Below are 22,262 nucleotides of genomic sequence, written 5' to 3' on the forward strand. Positions count from 1 at the left end.
TTTGGAAAACTCACTTTAACACTTTAGACTACACTTTTCTCATCTGTAAAATGAGAAAGTTTCTTGGATCCATGATTCAATGTGGAGAGAGGAAGAGCCAAATTTACCCAAAGATCTTTCCCAAACTTTATAGTTCTACCAAGAATTTAATATTTGGTTTTATCTACCAAAGTGGTATGCCCTGCAGTTGAGGTCATTTATCATTCTGATATACTGATGAGACATCTTTTAGGGTCTTGGGAACATGAACAGGAAATGGTTATTTCCCTGTGAGTTTCAGTGCTAGCAAAGATCGACAACCACTAGACTAGATGGTCTCGAAAAAGCCTTCCACTTAAGTGTGGTTATTGAAAATCCTAACCTCATGTTTTGTCTACCACTTCGCTCTACTTCTAAAGAAGACAAGATATAACACGGATCAAGGAACCTACCACAGCAGGTGGAGAAGGAAACGGATTTAAAATTCTTTTTCCTCGAAGTCTTCATTCTCCTTCTTCAGTATCTTTTTTTTTTTTTTTAACATTTAATGTGTACACTGTGGCATAACAGAGTTTGGGCCTACCTCCTACTCAAAAGAGTAGGAGGCCAGCTCCTTAGAAGCCCAGCTAGAACCAGAATAAACAGTAGGGGAAAGGACACTCTCATGTCTAACTCTTAGTTAATTCTTAAGCCAAAAATCAAGGGAGAACATTAGAATTCCCTCAAGGGACAACCTAGCTCTCTAAGCAAAGATTTAAGATAGAAGTTGCTGACAAAAGGTAAAGCTTTCCCACCTTCCTTCTGTCCCATTCATCTATCCAGGATGTTTATACCTGCAGATTAGTGATATGTGACTAGACCAGGATTCAGGGATTCGCAATGCTGACCGTTAAAAACAGGTCCTCTTAAGAGACAAAACTATCAATAGGTCTTAGTCTTTTAAAAACAGACAGGTTGATGTCTCCAAATCTCTCATCTTCCTTGGTTATCTGTTTCTCACTTTAGAATCTTGACATATTTCATTCCAGAATATTCTGAGAACATTAGCTAAATATGCTGACCAATTACACCTAAGATAGATTGTATAAATATATAACTACAAAGAACTTGAAAAGTGACCTAGAGAACCCTAAAGATTTTCTTCTCAAACCATCCCATCCCTCCAAAAACATGGGAATTTTTTTTGTGTGTATCAGGGGCTTATACACAGAGTGCTTTGGAATTTAGAAATGCTTATATAGACATTTAGCCATTTCATCCTCAGAAAAAGTTGTGTGTGGCAGAGTGAGAGATGATTCATACAAATACAATTTTGACCTAAATGTTTCATTAAAATAGCATGTTCTTTTGAAAGCAGAGTAAGAGCTGAAAGGTTCTGTTGTTCTACTGTTCACAGTAAAATGATCCTCATAAACAAAGGAGTTTTTTTTCCGGGTGGGGGTGCGGTATTGAGAAGAATTGCATGATAGAACTGTACACATATTTGCTCATTCATTTACCCATCCCTCAGTTGCAAAAATACACTCCATGAATGGTACGTTAGGTATATATATAGATTTAAAATTTAGAGCTATAAAAATTTAAATAATCTTTATTCTCCAAAAGCCCCCAACCTTTTAGGAGATACAATACAACGTGCTGAGTTTAAAATAGGGTTAAATAACAGGACCATTCATCCATTCACATAGTTGGTCAACAAGCATTTATTGAGCAATTACTAAGTGCCAGCTATTGTATTAGGAATAAGTATATATCAAGACTCACTATCTGTCTAAAAAAGTACTTATTCTAAGGAGAAAGATAAACTAATAAAGCTGCAGTTATAAAGCAATATTACTGATATGGGATAAATAAACCATTTTATGACAGATCAAAAATATTCACTGCACTCATTCTTGGGGCAGGAGTAAGAAATGAACAAGGGTAAGGGAAAATTATACAGAGGAATTGAGGCAAAAGGTGGAAGTATTTAACTCTGGCTGGGTAATTCAGAAATGTCTTTGTTGAAGAGACACTTCAGGTTTCCAACACAGTTTTAAGGAGGCGAAGGTGTAAGAAGAGGGCATTACAGGCTAAAGGTAACTCAATAGACCATCTGATAGTGCAAAGTAAAGACATTATTGGCCTTGTCAAGAAACTCGTCAATTCTGGACCTCGGAATCCCGGGACTGAGGAGAAAGAATGATTTTATGCTATACAGAGAGCTGACTTCAGCCTTTCCTTTTATTTATCTCTTCTTCACAAGACTAAATGGACAGCAGGGTGTGGGATAAATGAGTCCTACCAGGAAGTGGACATGGAAGGACTCAGATCTGATCCTATAAAACACACAAGAGGCCCTCCTGAGTTTAATCTTTGAACAAGCATTTCAGCTGTCTTACTCATCCCTGAGACTGTAAGGTATTTGACAGATGAAGAAAAAGAGGTCAAAACATGATGCCCAAGGAGCAGAACTAAGTGGCTTTTTGCATGCAGAACTAAAATGACATGCAATAATGTGTATGCAAATGGACTGTGAGTTGTAAAGTACTATAGAAATGTAATGGATAATTATAAAGCATTAATTATTTGAAAATTAATTTTATGAGCTAATTCTTGTTATTAAAATTACTAGAACACTTTTTCTGACTTCTAGTCCAATGTACTCTCTAGCACATCAAGAGTTAAAACAATTTTCAAAAAGTTTGAGGAAAAACAACGACTCAGAAAGTGCCTCCAAATCATCAATTTCATATATTTCTAAATATAGATATGTAATATGTATCTATATTTCTATGTATGTATCTACAGACACATAATGTGTTCATTATGCATCATCCACATAATGTGTCTATAGATACATATATACATACAAATATGATTTATGTGTGTGTATACAGGTGTGTATTTAAAAATTATTCGGGTAAAATAAAGGTTTTCATTGAATTAGTTTTCTAATTTCCCATAAAGACATGTAATTTCAGGGTGAGATGTTTAAAAAAAGAGAAGATCAAATCTTGCCATGTGCTAATGTAAAATACATTATAGGTGGAAATATGTGCACAAAATGTTACATTGGAAGTCCTAAGACACCAAGATATAAAAATGAGATTCCAAAGGAGGCTAGACCACGTGTGCAATATTCAAATAAATTACCAAGAACCAACTTCAGGATCCTGAATCCTATCTATAATATAATACAATGCTGGTATACAAAAGTTAGATGACTAAAGATTTAGAAAGGGGGAGAATTTCTTTCAAGAGGGGTTGAAAAGTCTTATATATCACCTACAATTAGCAAAAGAAACTTCAATGGGACTGCACCTAGAGCTTAACATAACTTCCTTGGGTTTAGGAGGTCAGTATACTGGGATTTGACTCTCACCTAAGAAGCTTAACCAGTGAGATAACGTGGCAAATTGGTTCTTAAGTGAGAAGTTGCTTCATCTGGGTTAGCCTGCACTCTCAGAGTTTGTCAAGGCAAAAGATTCATTCTGGAGCCGTTGTAACACCTGTCAAGACAACCCTCTATATAGGGTGGGCTGCTGTAAAATGTGATGCTAAGGAAATGCCTCATCCACATCATAGGAGATTTAGGCCCAGAAGGGGAAATTTTCAAAGACCGATGAAAGTGTCCATGAGGGAAAAACTCAAGCCAGACATTTTCTGGCTGCGTTAAAATCCCAGATCCACTGTTTGCTAGCTATGTAACCCTAGGCAAGTTACTTTACCTCTCTTTGCCGTAGTTATGAAGATTTTAAAAGTTATAAGTAAAGCACTTAAAACTATTTATATACATAATCAGCACTATTTGTCAGTAATTTTCTTCCTTTTTGGTTATTCTTATTGTTATTATATGTCAGGTTCAGAAGGCAAAAAACACAATCCCAGTTCAATAAGAACTTTCCTTGTCTCCTTTTCTTATTTCCCTCTTATGCTCCAAACTTGGAAGGATCAATAACCAACTAGTAAATAGGTAAAAAGAAAAAAAAAAAGTAATAGTAAATAGGAATAAAAAAAAAAACTAGTAAAAAAAAAAAAATGAAAAGAGAAGTCTATGACATCCCCTTCCCCCAAAGCAGATGTCCTATCTGAAGACCCCATAGTGGAAAAAAGAGAATCTTTCATCTGAAATGTGTTCAGAATTTTGACTAATATTTGAGTCTGAGCAATTTTAATTAATACATTGGGACTGTATTTGTGATATTAAGTGATTGTAGGACTTTTCATTTCCTGTAAATGGAAAGTTATGAGAATACCCGTTTTCATTTAGAGGGCAGGGTAAGGACCACTGACATTAAGCCATTCTAAACAAACAATGGGGAATCCAAAATAAAATGACTTCTATTATTACATCCCATGAGTATTCCTTGTTCAATGTGTCAATTACAGATGCAAAACATACTCATGGTTAGTGTTAACTTTTTTCATTCAACTTCGGGCATGTTCCTCAACATATGACTTCATCCCTTCCTGGGCTTATCCTTCCATTTGCTTCTTTTTATTTTCTCAGGCTTCAAAAGATGTTTAAAATAAGTTGGCCTAATTTGTTTCTGAGGAAATCCTTACTAAAACTGAAGCCATGCTGGGGAGTCATGAATTTGCCTCTTTTGTAAATGAAGAAAATGCTGCTGACCTATTCTCCAAAGGATGCTGAGAACAAGGGTTTTTCAGTGGGCAGTGATGATGATGCTGAGTCATCCTCAACACTTTTAAAAATCCTTTGTGACTTCAGGCAGACATTTGCCCAGGTTAACAGAGGTGCAGTCTGTGGCTAACTAGTGCACAAGAGGATTAAACACTCTACATTAAAATATTCTAAGCACCTAGCTACCCAGATTAACAGTAATGAGTGGAATAGGCTCTCAGTTTTCAGGCTGGCCACATTAAAGGATTATAAATGGAAACCACTGTTGTGACTTGATATTTCAGGGTATCAATGGGGAGAGGACAGCGGGCTTTGACTCAGGAGGCATTTCCTAGATGTATGATGAAATAATACATTGAGCACCGTTAGATCCCAGGCACTTGACATGCATTGTCAGCTCATTGTATCATCACATTAACCCTAGGTAGTAGAGGAGAGAGTTTAATACCACAAGGAATTGACTGGACCCGGGTTACAATGCCAGAGTTTTCACTTTTTACATCTGTGGCTTTGGATAAATTTCTTAATCTCTGCGAGTTTCAGTTTTCTCATCCATAAAGTGGAAAAAATAAAACCTAGCTTAAGGAATTATCGTAAGGATTATAAAACTATATACATTATAATATATATATTATATATGTCTAAGGGCCTGATATATACTCTAATAGTAATAAGATAAATAATATATAATTTACATGTTAATATCTATCTTATTAATTGGGGATCTTTCTCCTGTTTCACTTAGCTCCTCTGAGTCTATATTCTTGTATCTGAGTATAAAATAGTAATATTTATCTCACAAGGTTACTATGAAAATTAAATGAGAAAAAGTACATGAAAGTGCTTAGCAAATGTCAAGAACTTTAAACTTAAGTTTTGTTTGTAACTTTTTTGTCAGTATATAGAAGATGGAAAGAATATCTGAAATACTGCAGCAATTTAAGATAACTAAATTTGGGAGCCAAAACTGATTCTGCAGTCTGGAATTACTTACTTGAAATCATTGGTCATAAATATTTCTAAAAAATATAATATGGTATTTCAGTATTTTATGGAGGCATGTCCCAATATTCTCTGAAGCTCTGTCAGTCTCCAAAGTTTGAGTTATTACTATGCATAGTTGAATGCAATAGAGTAATTTAAGCTTCTAAATACGAGATTTAAAAGCATAGTTTTGTGAAATATTTTTAATGTAATTAATGTTTGCATTCTGTCACTGCATCCTAGTAATCAGATGAGAAAAAAGGAATGGGCTGCAATTGTACTTTTCTCTTTGCAAAAAGGAAAATTTGGATATTATTACTACTATAGAAAATAAATATTTTTTCATTGGCAGATCTTATCTATTATAAACTACAAAGTCTCATGGAAACATAAAAGACTGTAACTTCTAAAACAAGCTACTTTTTTCTTCCAAACATATTTAAAAATTCACTTAGTGAAAAATATCTGAAATTTCAGGACCCCAAAATAAAGTCAAACCTTTGAAGAAAGAAATGCCATTCAGAAACAAGATGAAAGTAATTCACTTCTATTCTCTCTGCTACCATAGAGACAAAGAAAAAAAAAGTAAAGAGATCTAGCACACTTAATTCTTCCTGAAATTTATAATTAACTACATGGGAAAGGGAACAATTACCATATTTCCAAACAATAAAGAATTTTAAAAGTTGAGCTTTTGATAAGACATAATTACAACCTATTACATATGCAATTCATACAAATTTGCTCTTATGATCTTGAATTTCAAAAAATGCATATACATTGGATAGTGTTTTCTGAAAAGTACACATGGAATGCCACCAAGTTAATTGTACAGAGCTTTCTCTTATCGGAGGATTTTCTCAGTTACTTAAAATCTTGGCAAAACCTAACACAAAGAAAAGGGCCAATGGATATTACTTGCATATATGCCCTGTCTTCGTGACACCTATGAATATGTATTTTGGGACAAATGTTAATCGACAAAAAAATGTGCAGGCTTTTGTAGATCAAGTGCCATGGCCAACATCAAGCAATAGCCAGGAAGGACTAGCAATTAGATATGTTCTCAATTTAAATAGAACTTTAGATTTCTAAGTAAATTACAGGTGTATTAATTCAGGACAGTTTTATTTTAAGAGACTTGCAAGAAAACACCATATCTAGAAATCCTAAGAGATTCAAAACAAAGAAAGGGAGGAAGAATTTATTTTGCTTAAAATGTATACTTTTATTTATGGTTTCTTTAGCAAATAAATTTTTCAAATTTTTATCATTAAGAATATCAAGAAATTATCCTTGTAATGCCCTATTTAGAACTCTATTTAAAAATAAATAATTTATTCTATTTTAGAGTATCTTAAATACAGCATCAAAGATTATATTTCTCATTGTAAAAGCATGACTTATGAGAGAGGTAAGCTAAAAAAATTAATACTTTATGAAATGTGTTTTCATACAAAAATCAAAATTCTTGCTGGAGTAGATAATAAATGGCATGATTTATGTCTTGAAATTTGACTTTTGGATATTCTTTTTTGAAACATAATTAAATGGTCTTCGAGGAGACTCTACCGCTAACTACATTGCTGCTTGGTAAAGTGGTATAATAGACTATTCTAAGTCATTTCTGTCTAGGGGTTTCAGAACAATTTTAAGGGAACATTTGAAAGTCTCTAAAGCTTTTAACTCAGATCTTAACCACAGAATAACATAACATCCATTCAGTTCCTGTATGCATAGAGCTGGTGTCATCTGTGGCTAGTTGGACAAATTCCAAGTAATAATTACTATTATAGTTTTTTAAGTTCCTTTTGTAGGTTACTTGGGATAAAGCCATTTAATGGTACTGATACACTTTGTTCTCTGAAATGTAAACCAACATAAAAAAGTAGCCGAACTGCTGTGAACCTCTTCCTAGACAAGTTTGTGTCCTGAAAGTTGAGTAAAACGTAATGTATTCCACTAAAAAAATATATATTATTTCTCCAATTATTTTATAACCTGATAATTTAGGAGAATCACATCATTTTTAAATTTTCTATTGCATACCTTTCTAACTGACTTTCAATAGTAAAATATACATTAATATTGTTATTCTTTTATAGTATATTTATGATAAATATGTTTTATATATATTATAAAGTCAAATAATTTTCCCCCAAAAGTACCATGCTATATTAAATCACTAATAAATTAAATGAACATGAGTTGGCATTCTTTTATCAAACTGAAAACCAGATCTGACTGCTTTAGTTTTTGTTTAATAAAAAGTTGCAATTGTCTTCTGAGTATTTTGTACTTAAATTTTAGAAATTTCAATTATAATCATGATAATTTGGTTTATCATAGATGTGATTCAATTGCCATTTTCCAGGTGTATATAAGGAATTTTACCTCTATTAGTCCATTTCTTTTATACAAAAATGACACTTCCAAGTATCATTTCAGGCTCACCAAATATTCACAGATAAGTTTACCAATTGCCTGTCTCTTAACTGAATAGTTTCTCCATCAGAGTACAAAGATTTCTTTCACAACTATTTATTGTGAAGTGCACATTATATATACACATGTACATATGTGTGTACATGCATGTATATATGCAAAAACATTTGTGTATGTGAACATGAGTATATATATACACACACAGAAGTACATGTATATCTACATAAGTGTGGTGTGTGTGTGTGTAGTATGTGAGTATGTATGTGTGTGTGTAAATTAGAGGAAGGGAGAATTTCACCCACTCATTCACTTATTGAACAGTGAAATAGCTGTCAAATGTCTGTTAAATGAAAGAATCAATCAACACTTGTAGTACATCTGCCAGTACCATGGTAAGTGATCAGCTATAAATACAACTAAGAATTTCCCCTGTCCTCAAGGAATTCACATTCTAGCAAGAAATAGGCACGTACAAAAGCTAACTATACAACCAGATAAAGACTGTAACAAAGATGCAGACAATGTGCAGAGAACATGGAGCCTGATGGGCTCAGCCTAGTAGGACAATACCAAGGAAAGTACTCAAAGAGAAATCTGCATTTAGCTGAATCTTAAAGGTTAAGACATGTATTAGGGAAATGTCAAGCAGGAAGCTGAGAGGTATTCCAGGCATAAGAAAAAACAGGCACAACGAAGAAACAGGAGGATGAAATTCAGATTATTTGGGGAAACCAAACGTTACTGATTACAGTTGACTAAGGCATGAAAGGTAGTGGGATCTGAGATAGGCAGTTAGGCAAGGGATACAACATCGAGGGCCATGTGCTCCAGAGGAAACAATACAGACTTTATCCTGAAGGGCAGTGCTTCTGAAACCTTAATGTGCAAAATCAACTAAGGATACAAATCAATTATCGATCTTATGAAAATGCAGATTCTGATTCAGTAGTTTAACATGAGGACTAAGATCCTGCATTTCCAGCAGTTTTCTAGCAGATGCCATTGCATTTGGTGAACAAACAAAATTTTGAATAAGGGAGCAGTAGGGGACAGGGAATCCCTGAAGGATTATAATGAGAGTTGCAGAGTTGTGATATACATGCAAATTATATATATATATATACACACACACACACATAAATATATGCACACACATATACACACATACATATATGTATATTTATACACATATACACACATACATACATGCATATTTATACACACATGCATGTATGTGTGTGTGTGTGTGTGTGTGTATATATATATATATATATATATATATATATTTTTTTTTTTTTTTTGGAGACAGAGTCTCGCTCTGTCGCCCAAGCTGGAGTGCCGTGGTGCGATCTCGGCTCACTGCAAGCTCCACCTCTCAGGTTCACACCATTCTCCTGCCTCAGCCTCCCGAGTAGCTGGAACTACAGGCGCCTGCCACCACGCTTGGCTAATTTTTTGTAATTTTAGTGGAAACGGGGTTTCACCATGTTAGCCAGGATGGTCTCGATTTCCTGACCTCGTGATCCGCCCGCCTCGGCCTCCCAAAGTGCTGGGATTACAAGCGTGAGCCACCATGCCCGGTCGGTAGGTATATTTTTTAAAGGAAGGTTCAAGTTAATGGTGTGGAAAATGTATAGGAGTGGAAAGATAGGAAAGGTAGGAAGACTAATAGGGATTTTATTGTAGAAATCCAGGTAAGAATTAATGAGTCTCTGAAAAAGACCACTGGTAGTAGAAATTGTAAATAAAGGACAGATTATAAGGAATAGAATAAATAAGGATTGGGGCTGTGGGAGATTTAGGAATAAATAAAAATCAAGGTTAACTCCTACTTTTCTAACCATGACAATTGGGATAGTGGCATACAAAGAAATTGAGCAGAGAGCAGAGTAGCAGAACTGTTTATGCTTGGATGACCCCAGAGAGTAAACATTTTCTCGGAACTTTTGGCTTAAGTTTACTTAATAGGTAAAAAGAATTCCAAATTCCAAGAATTCATTCATTTACTCTCAAACCCATTTCTCATAAAACCTGTCATCTCCAAAAGGTTAGCTCGAGAACTGAATTACTTAGATACAAAGAAAGTGATATGTGTGGGTAATCATATTAAAACAGAGATATGAGGGGCACAGGTTGTTTTCATAGGATTTCGAATCTGGTACTAACTTTGAACGCACAAATGGAAGAAGAAGCTAAAACATTTGGTATGTTTCTCTCACCAGTAAGAGCCTATAAACCTGCAAAGTATTATTCACTGAAGCCAGAGGAAATCCCCATCACCATGACTACACAAATAGAAATTTGCCACCAGAGTGGTAACTAGCTAATTGAATTAGTGAAATTTATCCTTCAGTGTCAGACTCCCAGAAATGAGGAAATGAGAGAGAAAGAGGAGAGGGAACAGAAACACCAGCAGCTGCTATTTATTGGCTATGTGTATACATAGTTGCTATACTAAACCCTGTGTGTATATTGGCACTAGCTATTCCCCTTGTCTGGGATATTCTTTGCCGAGATCTTCACAAAGGTGATCCTCTTAGATTTTCTTTTAACTTAAGTTTGCTTAAGTATTTATGTGACCTGTGTCACATAAGATTACTTCTAACACATATACAGACACAGCTCTCATTTTTCTCCACCATACAGTGATGCTAATGGTAATGAAAGATCCCAATTTATGCTAGGATATTTTATTTTCAATAATTTCTCTCATCCTTTCCATGTATAGAGTACTTTGTACTTTTCAAATATATAAACTAATTTGATTCTGTACAATAATCCTATTCAGGAACTACTGATAAGCCAGTATTATTACCCCATTTCAGACTTGAGAAAAATAAGGGTCAGAGAGGATAAACTGAGTTTACTAAGATTACTAGTATAATAAATGTAAACCCCAAGTCTATATTTTCTGAATCTTGATCCAACACATATTCTCAGATTGCCTTTGGTGAAACATACATACATGCAACAAGACAGGTCCCTCAAGTAGCTATAATCATGGGTAATCTGCTTTAAGAAAATCTTATCCTCCAAACATTCAGATTAAATAATAGATAAATACTAAAACGAAGTGATGAATTCTTTTTGTATGTCATGAAGGATTTATAATATTTTTTAAAGTTTTGAGCACAGTAAATTATTATTATTATTATTATTATTATTATTATTATTATTATTATTATTTGAGACGGAGTCTCGCTGTGTCGCCCAGGCTGGAGTGCAGTGGCGCAATCTTGGCTCACTGCAAGCTCTGCCTCCCAGGTTCATGCCATTCTCCTGCCTCAGCCTCCCAAGTAGCTGGGACTACAAGTGCCCGCCACCACGCCCGGCTAATTTTTTCTATTTTTAGTAGATACGGGGTTTCACCGTGTTAGCCAGGATGGTCTCCATCTCCTGACCTCATGATCCACCCATCTCGGCCTCCCAAAGTGCTGGGATTACAGGCGTGAGCCACTGCGCCCAGCCTGAGCACAGTAAATGTTTAAATGTTGTTTAAGTTGTAAAATTTTATTTGCAGTTGTTTCCTCTGCAGACCCACATTTGTCTCAGAATATAAGATTTATGTAAAGGTCTTATAAAGGACAATTCTCTCAGTCTCATAGCTCTTCATAGCATTGTGTTGTTTTTACTCGCAGAATCAAAAAGGGCTAATGTTATGAAGTAACATCCTGGTAATCATGTTTAGAAGGAAAACCATTTACTACAGATGTGTTAACAGATGATTGCTATGATTCATATAATAAAGTTTTATTTTATTTCTAAAAGTTTAGTTTTACAGACTATGGATATATGTCTGAAAAACTACAAATCTACAACTAATTGTAATTTTAAATTAAGCCCTATATGAGTGCATTGTTTTTATTTAATTAGATATTTAAGTTGAGAAGGAATGAAATGCAAAGTATAGTATCAAGAGTATATTTTAACTAAATAATAACTTTGTTGTGATTCAATCCAGAGAGAATAATAGTGAATGGGAACATGGATATTAGAGTCATAAAGACTTGAGTTGGAATCCCCACTATAAAACTTATTATTTCTGTGAATGCACCTCATCTTTAAGATATGAAGGATCACAAGGTTGGTCTAAAGACTAAATGTGTTTTTACGAAATTCAAGTACCTTCAATGTCCCAGACATTACACACACACACACACACACACACACACACACACACGCACATAAGAAAAAGGAACACAGTTCCTTTCCTTATGGAGCTTCTGTCTAGTCAAAAGAAAGACAAAATAATCACACAAATCAGTAGGCACTATGAGTTGCTATGTGTGGAAATGTGGCATAAAAATCAGAGTGTACTCCAAGAAACATAAAATTTTAGGAAAGGTAGTGACATGTAAGGTGACATCTGGAACATAAGTAGAATTTAGATGGGTGGACAGTCATCTAGAAAGGAAAATAGTAAATGGAAGTCCCCAAAACCAAAACATGGTTGACACCTTCAAAGAACGGAGGGAAGCCAGCAAGGCCAATGCATCCTTTAGTTTAATGAAAGATAGGGAAGGTAACACAGATTTAAAACATGGTCTCGTCCATGTATTTTCAACATTCTTGGAGTGTAAAATACAAGGTATAATGAAAGAAGATAAGACATGAGAGAAATTTAGGTTCTAAGTCAAAAGAGAATCGTATACTTTGGTAAGAATTTGTACAACTACTCATCTTTCAATAGGTTGCTGAGAGTGATGCTGTTGGGTTTGTGTATTAGAATGATCCTCTTGCAGCTGGATGGAATACTTAATAAAAGAAAGTTAAGCTATTATATTAATGGCATTAGTATTTCATGTGTCTGACACTATTAAATGGTTAATCCCAGGTTATTAAGACAGTCATAGAATCTCTTCTCTTTATACACAAAAAGGTCAGGTTATGTTAAATTTTCCCTACTATTAGCTGTATTTATGCTCCTCTTTGCCACTCAATAGATTTTTTTTTTTCTGATACATCAAGCCTCCTGTTCCGATCTCCCTTAGGTAGACATGCCACCTTGCAGACATTTGATTGGAATGACAAGAATTAGAACCAGTGTCATTGGCAGGATAAATACGAGAAGTGCACCAGAAAAAAAGATACAAAGAAAAGAAGCTATAGACCCTAACAGAGAACAGAGTGCCTACTCCCTACAAGGTAGTATCCTAAGCATTTTATAGTCCTTATCTCACCGAATCCTTAAAACAATGCTGTGAGATAGGTACCCTTTCATGGATGAGAAAACTGCAGTGCTGAGAAGGTCATCCAGCTAGTAAAAGGGGAAACCATTATTTTACTGAACAGGTATAAGAATGGGCAACACAGGTTGTGTCAGAAAATAGGAGAGAGCTCAAATCACGGGGATGAAATGGGAAAGAAGTCTGGGCAAGCTGGGATTTGGAATCAGTTTTAATGATGGATGGAATATCCTATTTCCTTTAAGATAAATATCTCAACTTCATGATATTTGTGACAGGGTGCTGATCTATCTCTGCATCCTCTGTATCTTGTTACTCATGTTGGACATCTTACATCCCAGCCATATTGTCCTTCCATTCTTGAAATGTGCAATTCATTCTCTCTCTCTCCCCCCGCCACCCACTCTTTCTCTCTATCTCTCTCTCTCCCCACACACCTGCCAGAGCTTTGCCTAAAACATTCTCCCAACCCCATTGTGGCTCCCATTCTGCAAATCAGCTTAATTTTCACTTCCTCAGGAAAGCCTCCCCTGATATTGATCCCTGCTTACCCTGCAACAAAGCTAATCAGGTTCTTTTGGTATCCCTGTATCCCTATCATCATTTCCATAGCACTCTATATTAATTTTCTTATCAGGTTATCACTGCTATTTCTGTAATTGGTTGTTTTCCCCATTAGACTAAAGGTTCTATGAGAACAGATTGCCTGTTGTATCCCCACGCCTTTCAACATGTCAAGTGCATAGTAAGCATTCAATATATACTTGTTAGATTAATAAAATGAATGAATAAATGTGATGCTTCTACCATGGGAGCAACTGTACACCAACATGAATAAATAGCTTTGTCTATGAACACAAGACCATTCAGGAAACCATTTGTTGCCTTGGTGACTTGTTTCATTTTCTCTACATGAAGCTCTCGTGGAAAATAAAAATGATTTTAGCTTTTCCAAATACCTTATTTGCAAATATTTCTGTTAAGAATCCCCTTACAAAAGGACAAGATGCCACCTTTTAAAAATTAAAGTCATAATAAAAAATATGATATTTACCAGCTGTGATAAAAATATTTTTAATGCCTGGCAACAACTTTTATTTCCTTTTAGTAATTCTGAGTGATTTTTAATTCTTATTAAAGATAGGCAAAGAGTGAAATCATATTTACAAAACAGATGTAGTATTAACAACATCAAGAAAAGCTGCTTTTGTGCTGCCTGGTCCACTTTTCACTCTGCTATGTGAATTTTATTATGTACGTTAACCTGTTATACATAATAAAAATGAATAGTACCATCAAGCCTTTATTAACAAATTATAGCAGTAACTTAACATACTGCAGTTTTATTTGTAGATTATTTTTTAAACTTTTTCAAATGTATAAGTATGGTTAATGGATATCTGAAATTATGCCAATGTGTGATTTACCCACTACTACTATTTAAGATACTAAACCTGAACAATTTTATCTTCAGAGAAAATATAGAATAATGTTAGATTCAAAATAGAAAAGGAAACACCTCAGAGATGCAATAAAATATACTCATTTTAAAGAAAAAGACAATGGTGGCCAAATGCCTTTGGGTGCCTATGGTCAGAAAGTACAGATTTACTTTTCACAGTTCCACACTTTTTTCTGTTCTTATATCAAATCCTTTATGTTATTATATATGATGCTTGAGAATTCCTATGCAGTAAAAGAAAAATTCTATTGACTCCTTGCATTTCATTAAATTCGGCAGAATATTCTGCCTGCGATCCAGAACTATTGTCCTATTGCCCAATCATGTAAACTCATGGCTCTGCCTAACATTATTTTCCTTATATTTTAGTTGTGAAATTTATTGGGATTATTATCTTTCAATTACTCAAAACATACGTAGGGAATTCCATTATATAAAATGTGTTGCATTAGTTATTAGATTGTGTTTAGCCAGTGTTATTGAGATGACTTCATTTACCTCAGTGATCATACTGAGGAGTATTCATTAAAGGTATAAATTGTGAATAGCTGAATAAATCATACTATATACACATTTTTCCATATACCAGGAATTGTGCTAAGTACTTTACATACTCCACCACAACATCACTTAGACATAGGTAATATATCCTGTTCAAAGACGAAGAAATCAATGTTTGAGGAAGTTAAACAACTTATCCACATCTTAAAGCTAATACATGTCAGAACAACAATTTAAATCCAAGTTTCGCTCCAGTATCCTGCTGTTCACACTAAAACATGTTCCTTCTCCTTCTCAGAAGTGATATCTGTGACAAAAGAGTTAAACTTGAAACTGGACAGAAACATTTGAAAAAAAGACATGACTCAATCTTCTGAAAGTGGGTTGCCTGAGCATTTGACAAGACCTTGGGATCCATGTGACAGACACTCTGTATTTATGAATACTCTGATGATTTCCTAGTCTACAAGATCTTACTCCAAATCTGAGACATTCTGCAAATCAATCTAACTAGACTGGAGCTCTTAAGACTTTAAACAATCTGATTTAAATGGGGTAAGATCTAGGGTGGGATTATTTTATCAGAGCATTTACACAAAATCCACAATCATTTCCTTCCCTTTATATGTAGAAAAAAAATAAAAATGATTCTCCATCACCATTCTAACTGGCATGAGATGGTATCTCATTGTGGTTTTGATTTGCATTTCTTTAATGACCAGCAATCACTGAAAAGTCAGGAAACAACCGAATATGGAGAAATAAGAACGCTTTTACACTGTTGGTGGAAGTGTAAATTCAACCATTGTGGAAGACAGTGTGGCAATTGCTCAAGGATCTAAAACTAGAAATACCATTTGACCCAGCAATTCCATTACTGTGTATATACCCAAAAGATTATAAATCATTCTACTATAAAGACACATGCACACGTATGTTTATTGCAGCACTATTCACAATAGCAAAGACTTGGAACCAACCCAAATGACCATCAATGATCAAATGGATAAAGAAAATGTGGCACATATACACCATAGACTACTACGCAGCCATAAAAAGGAATGAATTAATGTCCTTTGCAGGGACATGGATGAAGCTGGAAATCATCATTCTCAGCAAACTAACACAGGAAGAGAAAACCGAACACCGCATGTTATCATTCATAAGTGGGAGTTGAACAATGAGAACACATGGGCACAGGGAGGGGAGCATCACACACCGGGGCCTTTTGAGGGGTGGGGGGCAAGAGGAGAGATAGCATTAAGAGAAATACCTAATGTAGATGATGGGTTGATGGGTGTAGCAAACCACCATGGCACATGTATACCTATGTAACAAACCTACACATTCTGCACATGTATCCCAGAACTTAAAGTATAATTCTAAAAAATTATTCTCCAGTATGTCTAATAGATCCTTTTATATTACCATTATACAATTATATTTTCTAGATTTATCAGCATCCCTCTGCTTATTAATCTTCTTACAATCTTTAAGAATGTGGAACAAAGACATAATGAGGAATTTATCTCTATGGTGTGTCCAGCAGGGGAAAATGGAAGAACTCAGAGGTCACAGAGGTCTAGGAGGAGCCAAGGGGACAGTGAGGGACTTTCATGCCAAGGAAAGGAAAGGAGGAACAAAAATGCTATTACCAATGGAAATATTTCTGTTTTCCTGCCACTAAAAACTTGACAAAGGTAGTGGTCAGCTGTGGTATCGAAATGTGCTGTGAATGAAATGGAGCTTAGGACGTATCATAATTAACAGTTCCAGTCTCACATAAAGCTTCTGTAAAGCAATAATTGAAGACAGCACCTTAGCCAGAGCTACTGGAAAGTGAACTTATTGCTGGGTGATAAAGAGATGAGTATTAAACTAAGATATAATTAAAATTTCCAAATTGTGGGCAAGTTTCTTGTCAAACAGTCCCAAGAAAGTAGAGCAAGGGCATCCCAAATGCATGGCCACTTGGGGAAAAACAATAAAGTATCAACAGTGGTAGACTAAATAGATAAGATTTGCAGTCTAAAGTCCTCTAAGAGGTCTCCTCACCTATGTCCAGCTTTTGAAGCAATCATGCATTATTTACCATTTAAATATCACAATGTAACTTTGCTGTATGTTGTTCTTTAAAGATGTTATATACGTCACTCTAGAAATGTTCGTGGATATAACTAAGAAAATGAAATTTCATGTGGGTCTGTGTTTTGTTAATTCATATAATTTATATGATAAATCACAATACTGGAGTAATGACATTTATCTCTTATTAAGCATTTAAAGCAAAATAATAATATGTATCACCTATGTACCTGTAGTCAATAATATTTTTATAAGTAAATATAAGGCATATGACATTTTTTATTACATAATGTTTTCCAAATTGGAGGCACTTGGATTTCGGTATTGATTTAATTTGTATAATATAGTAGACTTCTAGTTTGGTTTCTCATTAATAACTTTTGATAACTTATTTTTAAAATATTAATTATGTTTCACAGTATCTAAAATTATTATAATTTGGGAATAAATAATTATAAAACACATATAGATCAGATTTGGCAGTACTCTCTCAAGAAAAGTAACACAAGGGTAACACCTCAGGAAGAGTAACATATTTAAGAGGATATTTCCTTTAGTAGATTACATAATGACATACAATTTCCTACTTAAGATTTTTTAAAATTTATTTTAGTTGATTTACTGATTTAATTGGAATACCGAATGAGATGTTTGGCAATTTTTAAAAATAAAATAAGGTATTCATCTAATTTAGAGGCCTAGTCAACTAACTCAACTAGAAGTTTTAGGCTTTAAATCCACTAACATCAACTGAAGCTGCCATGTGATATTAGGACACATGGAAAGATATCCATTAAGATTTTCTGGGACTTAATTTGTAAAAGTAATATATTTAAGGTCATACCATGGGGAACTTGGTTTGTGGCTTTGAAATTAAATAATCTTTTCTTCAGTGGTAAAAGGAGACCACAATGGGACATCTACACTTAGTTAACTCTCACGTACTAAGCTATTAATTTTGTTATGTTTAACAGTCATCTAATCAACGTGAGATACAAAAAGATATGGTTCAAATTAACTCATGGTATGCTTACATGCAAAATGAAAAGGGAACTAATGAATAAATGTCTTATAATTAGTTTTTCCCAAAAATATTAGAAATATCTATTCAAATAATCAGTGATTATAAAATTTAAATACATTATTTAGAACTGATGACAGAATAAAATAAAATGCTTTTGAAATGTTTCGCTATTTTCTGTAAAACAAATCCATAAAACGATTGCCTATTGATTTTATTTCATTCCCACTTTTATTTATATTTCCAATAATGCAAATATTTGTTTCTAATTAAAATAGAATTAGCTAAATATTAAATATTGTGTTTGTTTTAACTCAGGGCCTTGAGATATTTTTCCTTTAAAATAAATCACTAAAATGCAGAATATCAGAATTCTCCAATCAGAAGCAATATGTCAAGTCACAGTAAAGCTGATTGGCTTCTTTAAACACAGAAGACATGGTTTTTAAATGAAAAGCTAATTATCACACTCAGAAAGACTGCCCTGATATGTTAAGTTAAACTGATGTGTATGTGCTACACTACTACTATAGATATTTCTATTATGAGCTATAAATAGATGCAAAAGCAAATCCTGCCATAAAAAAAAAAAAAAAAAACAGGCAAATTCTCCCTCCATTTGCACAAACATGCAATATCACTTTAAGAAGTTAAAATCACATAAAGACAGGACCCCCCAGACCCTCAGGGAACAAAATGCCCAGCAAAGTAAATTATACTAATCATTTTCTCTCATGAACTGGCAGCACCTACTAGAACTGTTTAATTACGGGACCAGAATAATAATAGAAAAATGCTGCACACAATAACAGCCCTGTTTCCTATCCTACCTTTGTGGTGACAATGCACAGGCAATCCATCCTGGATCCCTACACAGGACTCAGTGCATGGAAATCACACCAGCAAATCAGCAAAGGTGAGAAAAGCCTTTTGGAAATTGCACACAGAAAGAAGCAGAGCTTGGATTCTGTACAGACGGCTTTTCCAAGGGGGCCCCTCACGGGAAACTCGAGCCCTCCTCCATACAGCTCAAGGCAAGCAGGATTCTGCTAGGCACCAGAAAATCCCCTAGAAATCAGCTCCGGCAAAACTTCCCGGTGGCTTGCTGGGCTCCGTGGCTGCATGGTCTTTTAGCGGATTCCTTGATCGGAACAAGGCTCCTGTGAGTGCCCCGCACAGTTCTACCGTGGCGATGAGTGTAACATCAGGCACCAGGGAATCACATTTCAGCTCTTGCTCTTGTTTCTGAATTCTGATCTGCTGCTTCAGTATACTCATAAGATTTTCTTTGCCAAAGTCTCCCCTTTGTTGCCTTCCTTTCTTACTAACACTGAGTTACACAAAAAACTACCCGTCCCATCTACCAAATGGCTGTCGTTCCAGTGCCAGAATAGCGGCTTTGGATAATAAAATGCTATTTATTATGAGCATGATTGCCGGGAGTCTAAATGACTCGAAAGATATGACTGAAAAGCTAAGGTGCATGTGGTGCTGCATACATCACATCTCAACTCACTTGCAATTACAAGGGCAGCTTCTTACAAATGACTAACAGCTGGATAAGGAAAATCAAGCCAGAGACATAAGGAAACTGCTGATTTGGAGGTTTAACTTATAGAAAAGGGTTACATTTCTCCTTTTTTGTGTTTACCTATGTGTGTGGTCCATGACATATGCAAAGACACAAACAACCTGAACATTTAAACGAATATTATGAAATTGGGGTGGGAGGAGGTTCTAAAGTGTTTACAGAAGTTCCACATTCTGAGTGAAAAAATGAGTTCTTTCCCAAACTTTTCCCTCCTCACTTGCTGTCTGCAGGCACTTACTACGTGGGCAGAGCTTTGTGTTCCCTTCTGCAGCATTTTAACAGCCAAATGATTAGCACTCTCCCCTCCCCCAAATCCCTCCCTTTCTTCTAGTAAAGCTGCTACTACATAGACTGCCTTTGAGGTGCTTGACAAGCATCACTCTAGATAATAATATACTTTTTTTCCCATCATCTTAGACACACAGGCAGTCACAGACTGAAACAGAAAAACAGACACAGGAGCTAAGAAAGGAGAGGGGGTGGGAAGGGAGAATGAGGGAGAGTGAGGGAGAGTGAGAGAGAGTGAATGACAGAATGGAAAGTACTGCCTGACCAATAAAAATCGAAAATCAATGATTCACTTTCACCAGGAAGAAAATACACAGTCAACTGGACCACTGAAATATCAAAAATAAATGTCTAGGGACCTATACACATTATCTCCTCAGGATACTGGCAGGACCATTTCCCACCCCACTACTAACCACCACCCTCTTTTTTTTCATAAAAAGTATACTTTCTATGATAAACAATTTGGAAAAAAATAATATATAAGACTCTTCTACCTTTCATGAATTATTGAGATTCTAACCTCAATATCCCAATAACCTCCTGATTGCTAAATAAATGAATGTCTCAGAAACTGACGTCATTATTTTACCCAAATGAGAGCATTGTTCATAAAGATTTTAAGTTCATAGCAAATCAAATATGTGTTCTGAGAAAAAAAAAAAAAGAAGAAAAGACAAGCTCCTAAAGTTCAATTTGATATAAAAACCTTCAAAAGTGGCTCAAAATAATATTTGTAGTTAAAAAATATAATTTCCTCTGAACTGCTATCCTACTGATGTAAGAAATTTCAAGTAAGTTTCAAGTTAAACACCACCAATAAAATCCATGCTCTGGTCCATTCCATTAGGTAACTCTGTCTTATGGTTCAGTAATTTGAAAAAGTCAAAGAAACACCACTTTGTCTATTCACCCTCATTTGTTACATCATCACAATAATTATTTTAACTCAATACCTCCTAAGCTTATCTAAGGGTGCGTAAAACCTTATATCTTTATGTACCAGCGTGTTTCCCTGACACAACTAACATCTAAGAGGTAATTGAGACTTATTGCCATATTCATGTTCAAAATAATTAGGCTTTGTGTCCCTATAGCACCTTAAAGCTGACAAAGAACTTCTAACAGTATCACAGGCTTCGGAAGTTTAAATGACTTCCCAAAAGCCTGGTAACTTTCAATGGCAACATTAAAGACCACGTCCCTTAATTCCAGGTCCAGGTCTTTGTTAGTCATAGAGACAGTCAGAATGGAGACAATCAGGGGTTAGACAGAGGAAGTAAATAAATTGGATAGCAGAGTAAGATGAGTATTTTCACAAGGTATCCTGGAAGATGATACCTTCAGAACTTCATTCCATCTTTGCAGAGAGGCAGACACTTAGATAGAGAAAAATTAGCAAAGGGAGCCTGATTAGTCTTCTAACGCTGGTGGATCACAGAGGAAAGCACTTTTGTAAACTATAGAGACTTGCAGAAATAAAACACAGCTTGCCTAGCATAAGTTCTAGAATACCTTAGGCAGTCCCTAAGTCATTCACCTGACACATATTTGTTGAGCACTCGTTATGTGATTATTTGATTAATGTCTATATCACCCTCTAAAATGCACTCCTTAAAAATAGTTTTAACTCTTTATTTCCGTTGCTAGACTAGTGTCTCATTCATTCAACAAATATACTTGAGAATCTACTTATGTGGAAACACAAAATGAGGAAAAGCTAGCAAAATCCCTGCCCACAAGAGAATAAAAAACTATAGTACTGTACAGAAAGCATTTGGGGGTATTTTACGTCCACAAAATAGAGGTATTTAACCCAGAATGGAGCAGTGAGGGAAAGCTTTCTGGAGAGGGGCCTTGAGCTAAGATGAGGAAGAACCATAGGAGTTAACTAGAAGTTAGGAGAAAAGAGAATTGCATACACTCTATTGTATTTGAAAAAGGAATGAATCAGCAATATATTATACCTTTGTAAAATCAGTTTAATAAATAAATCCAATAAAAGTACTTCAGAGCAAGCATTTTACAGCAAGCATTTTACAAACTGAATATGCAATCTTTATTTGAGAAAAAAGATCATTGGTCATATAATT

General features: G+C 35.0%; 1 protein-coding gene across 11 annotated transcripts in view; it reads right to left on the reverse strand.

Annotated features, from left to right (window-relative positions):
* Positions 1-22,262, reverse strand: part of DLG2 (discs large MAGUK scaffold protein 2) — a 2,173,778-nt gene that overhangs the window by 1,654,887 nt on the left and 496,629 nt on the right. For 3 of the 11 annotated variants that reach the window (XM_054526113.2, XM_054526110.2, XM_054526109.2), the window contains exon 1: positions 19,121-22,132. The exons of the other annotated variants lie outside the window; for them this stretch is intronic. In XM_054526113.2, the coding sequence (XP_054382088.1) occupies positions 19,121-19,150 (30 nt within the window). In that variant the 5' untranslated portion in view covers positions 19,151-22,132. Of the gene's footprint in view, positions 1-19,120; positions 22,133-22,262 lie in introns of those variants that run through there. 11 annotated transcript variants of the gene reach the window in all.

This window comes from Pongo abelii, chromosome 9 (assembly GCF_028885655.2).
Source record: "Pongo abelii isolate AG06213 chromosome 9, NHGRI_mPonAbe1-v2.0_pri, whole genome shotgun sequence".
Lineage (NCBI taxonomy): Eukaryota > Metazoa > Chordata > Mammalia > Primates > Hominidae > Pongo > Pongo abelii.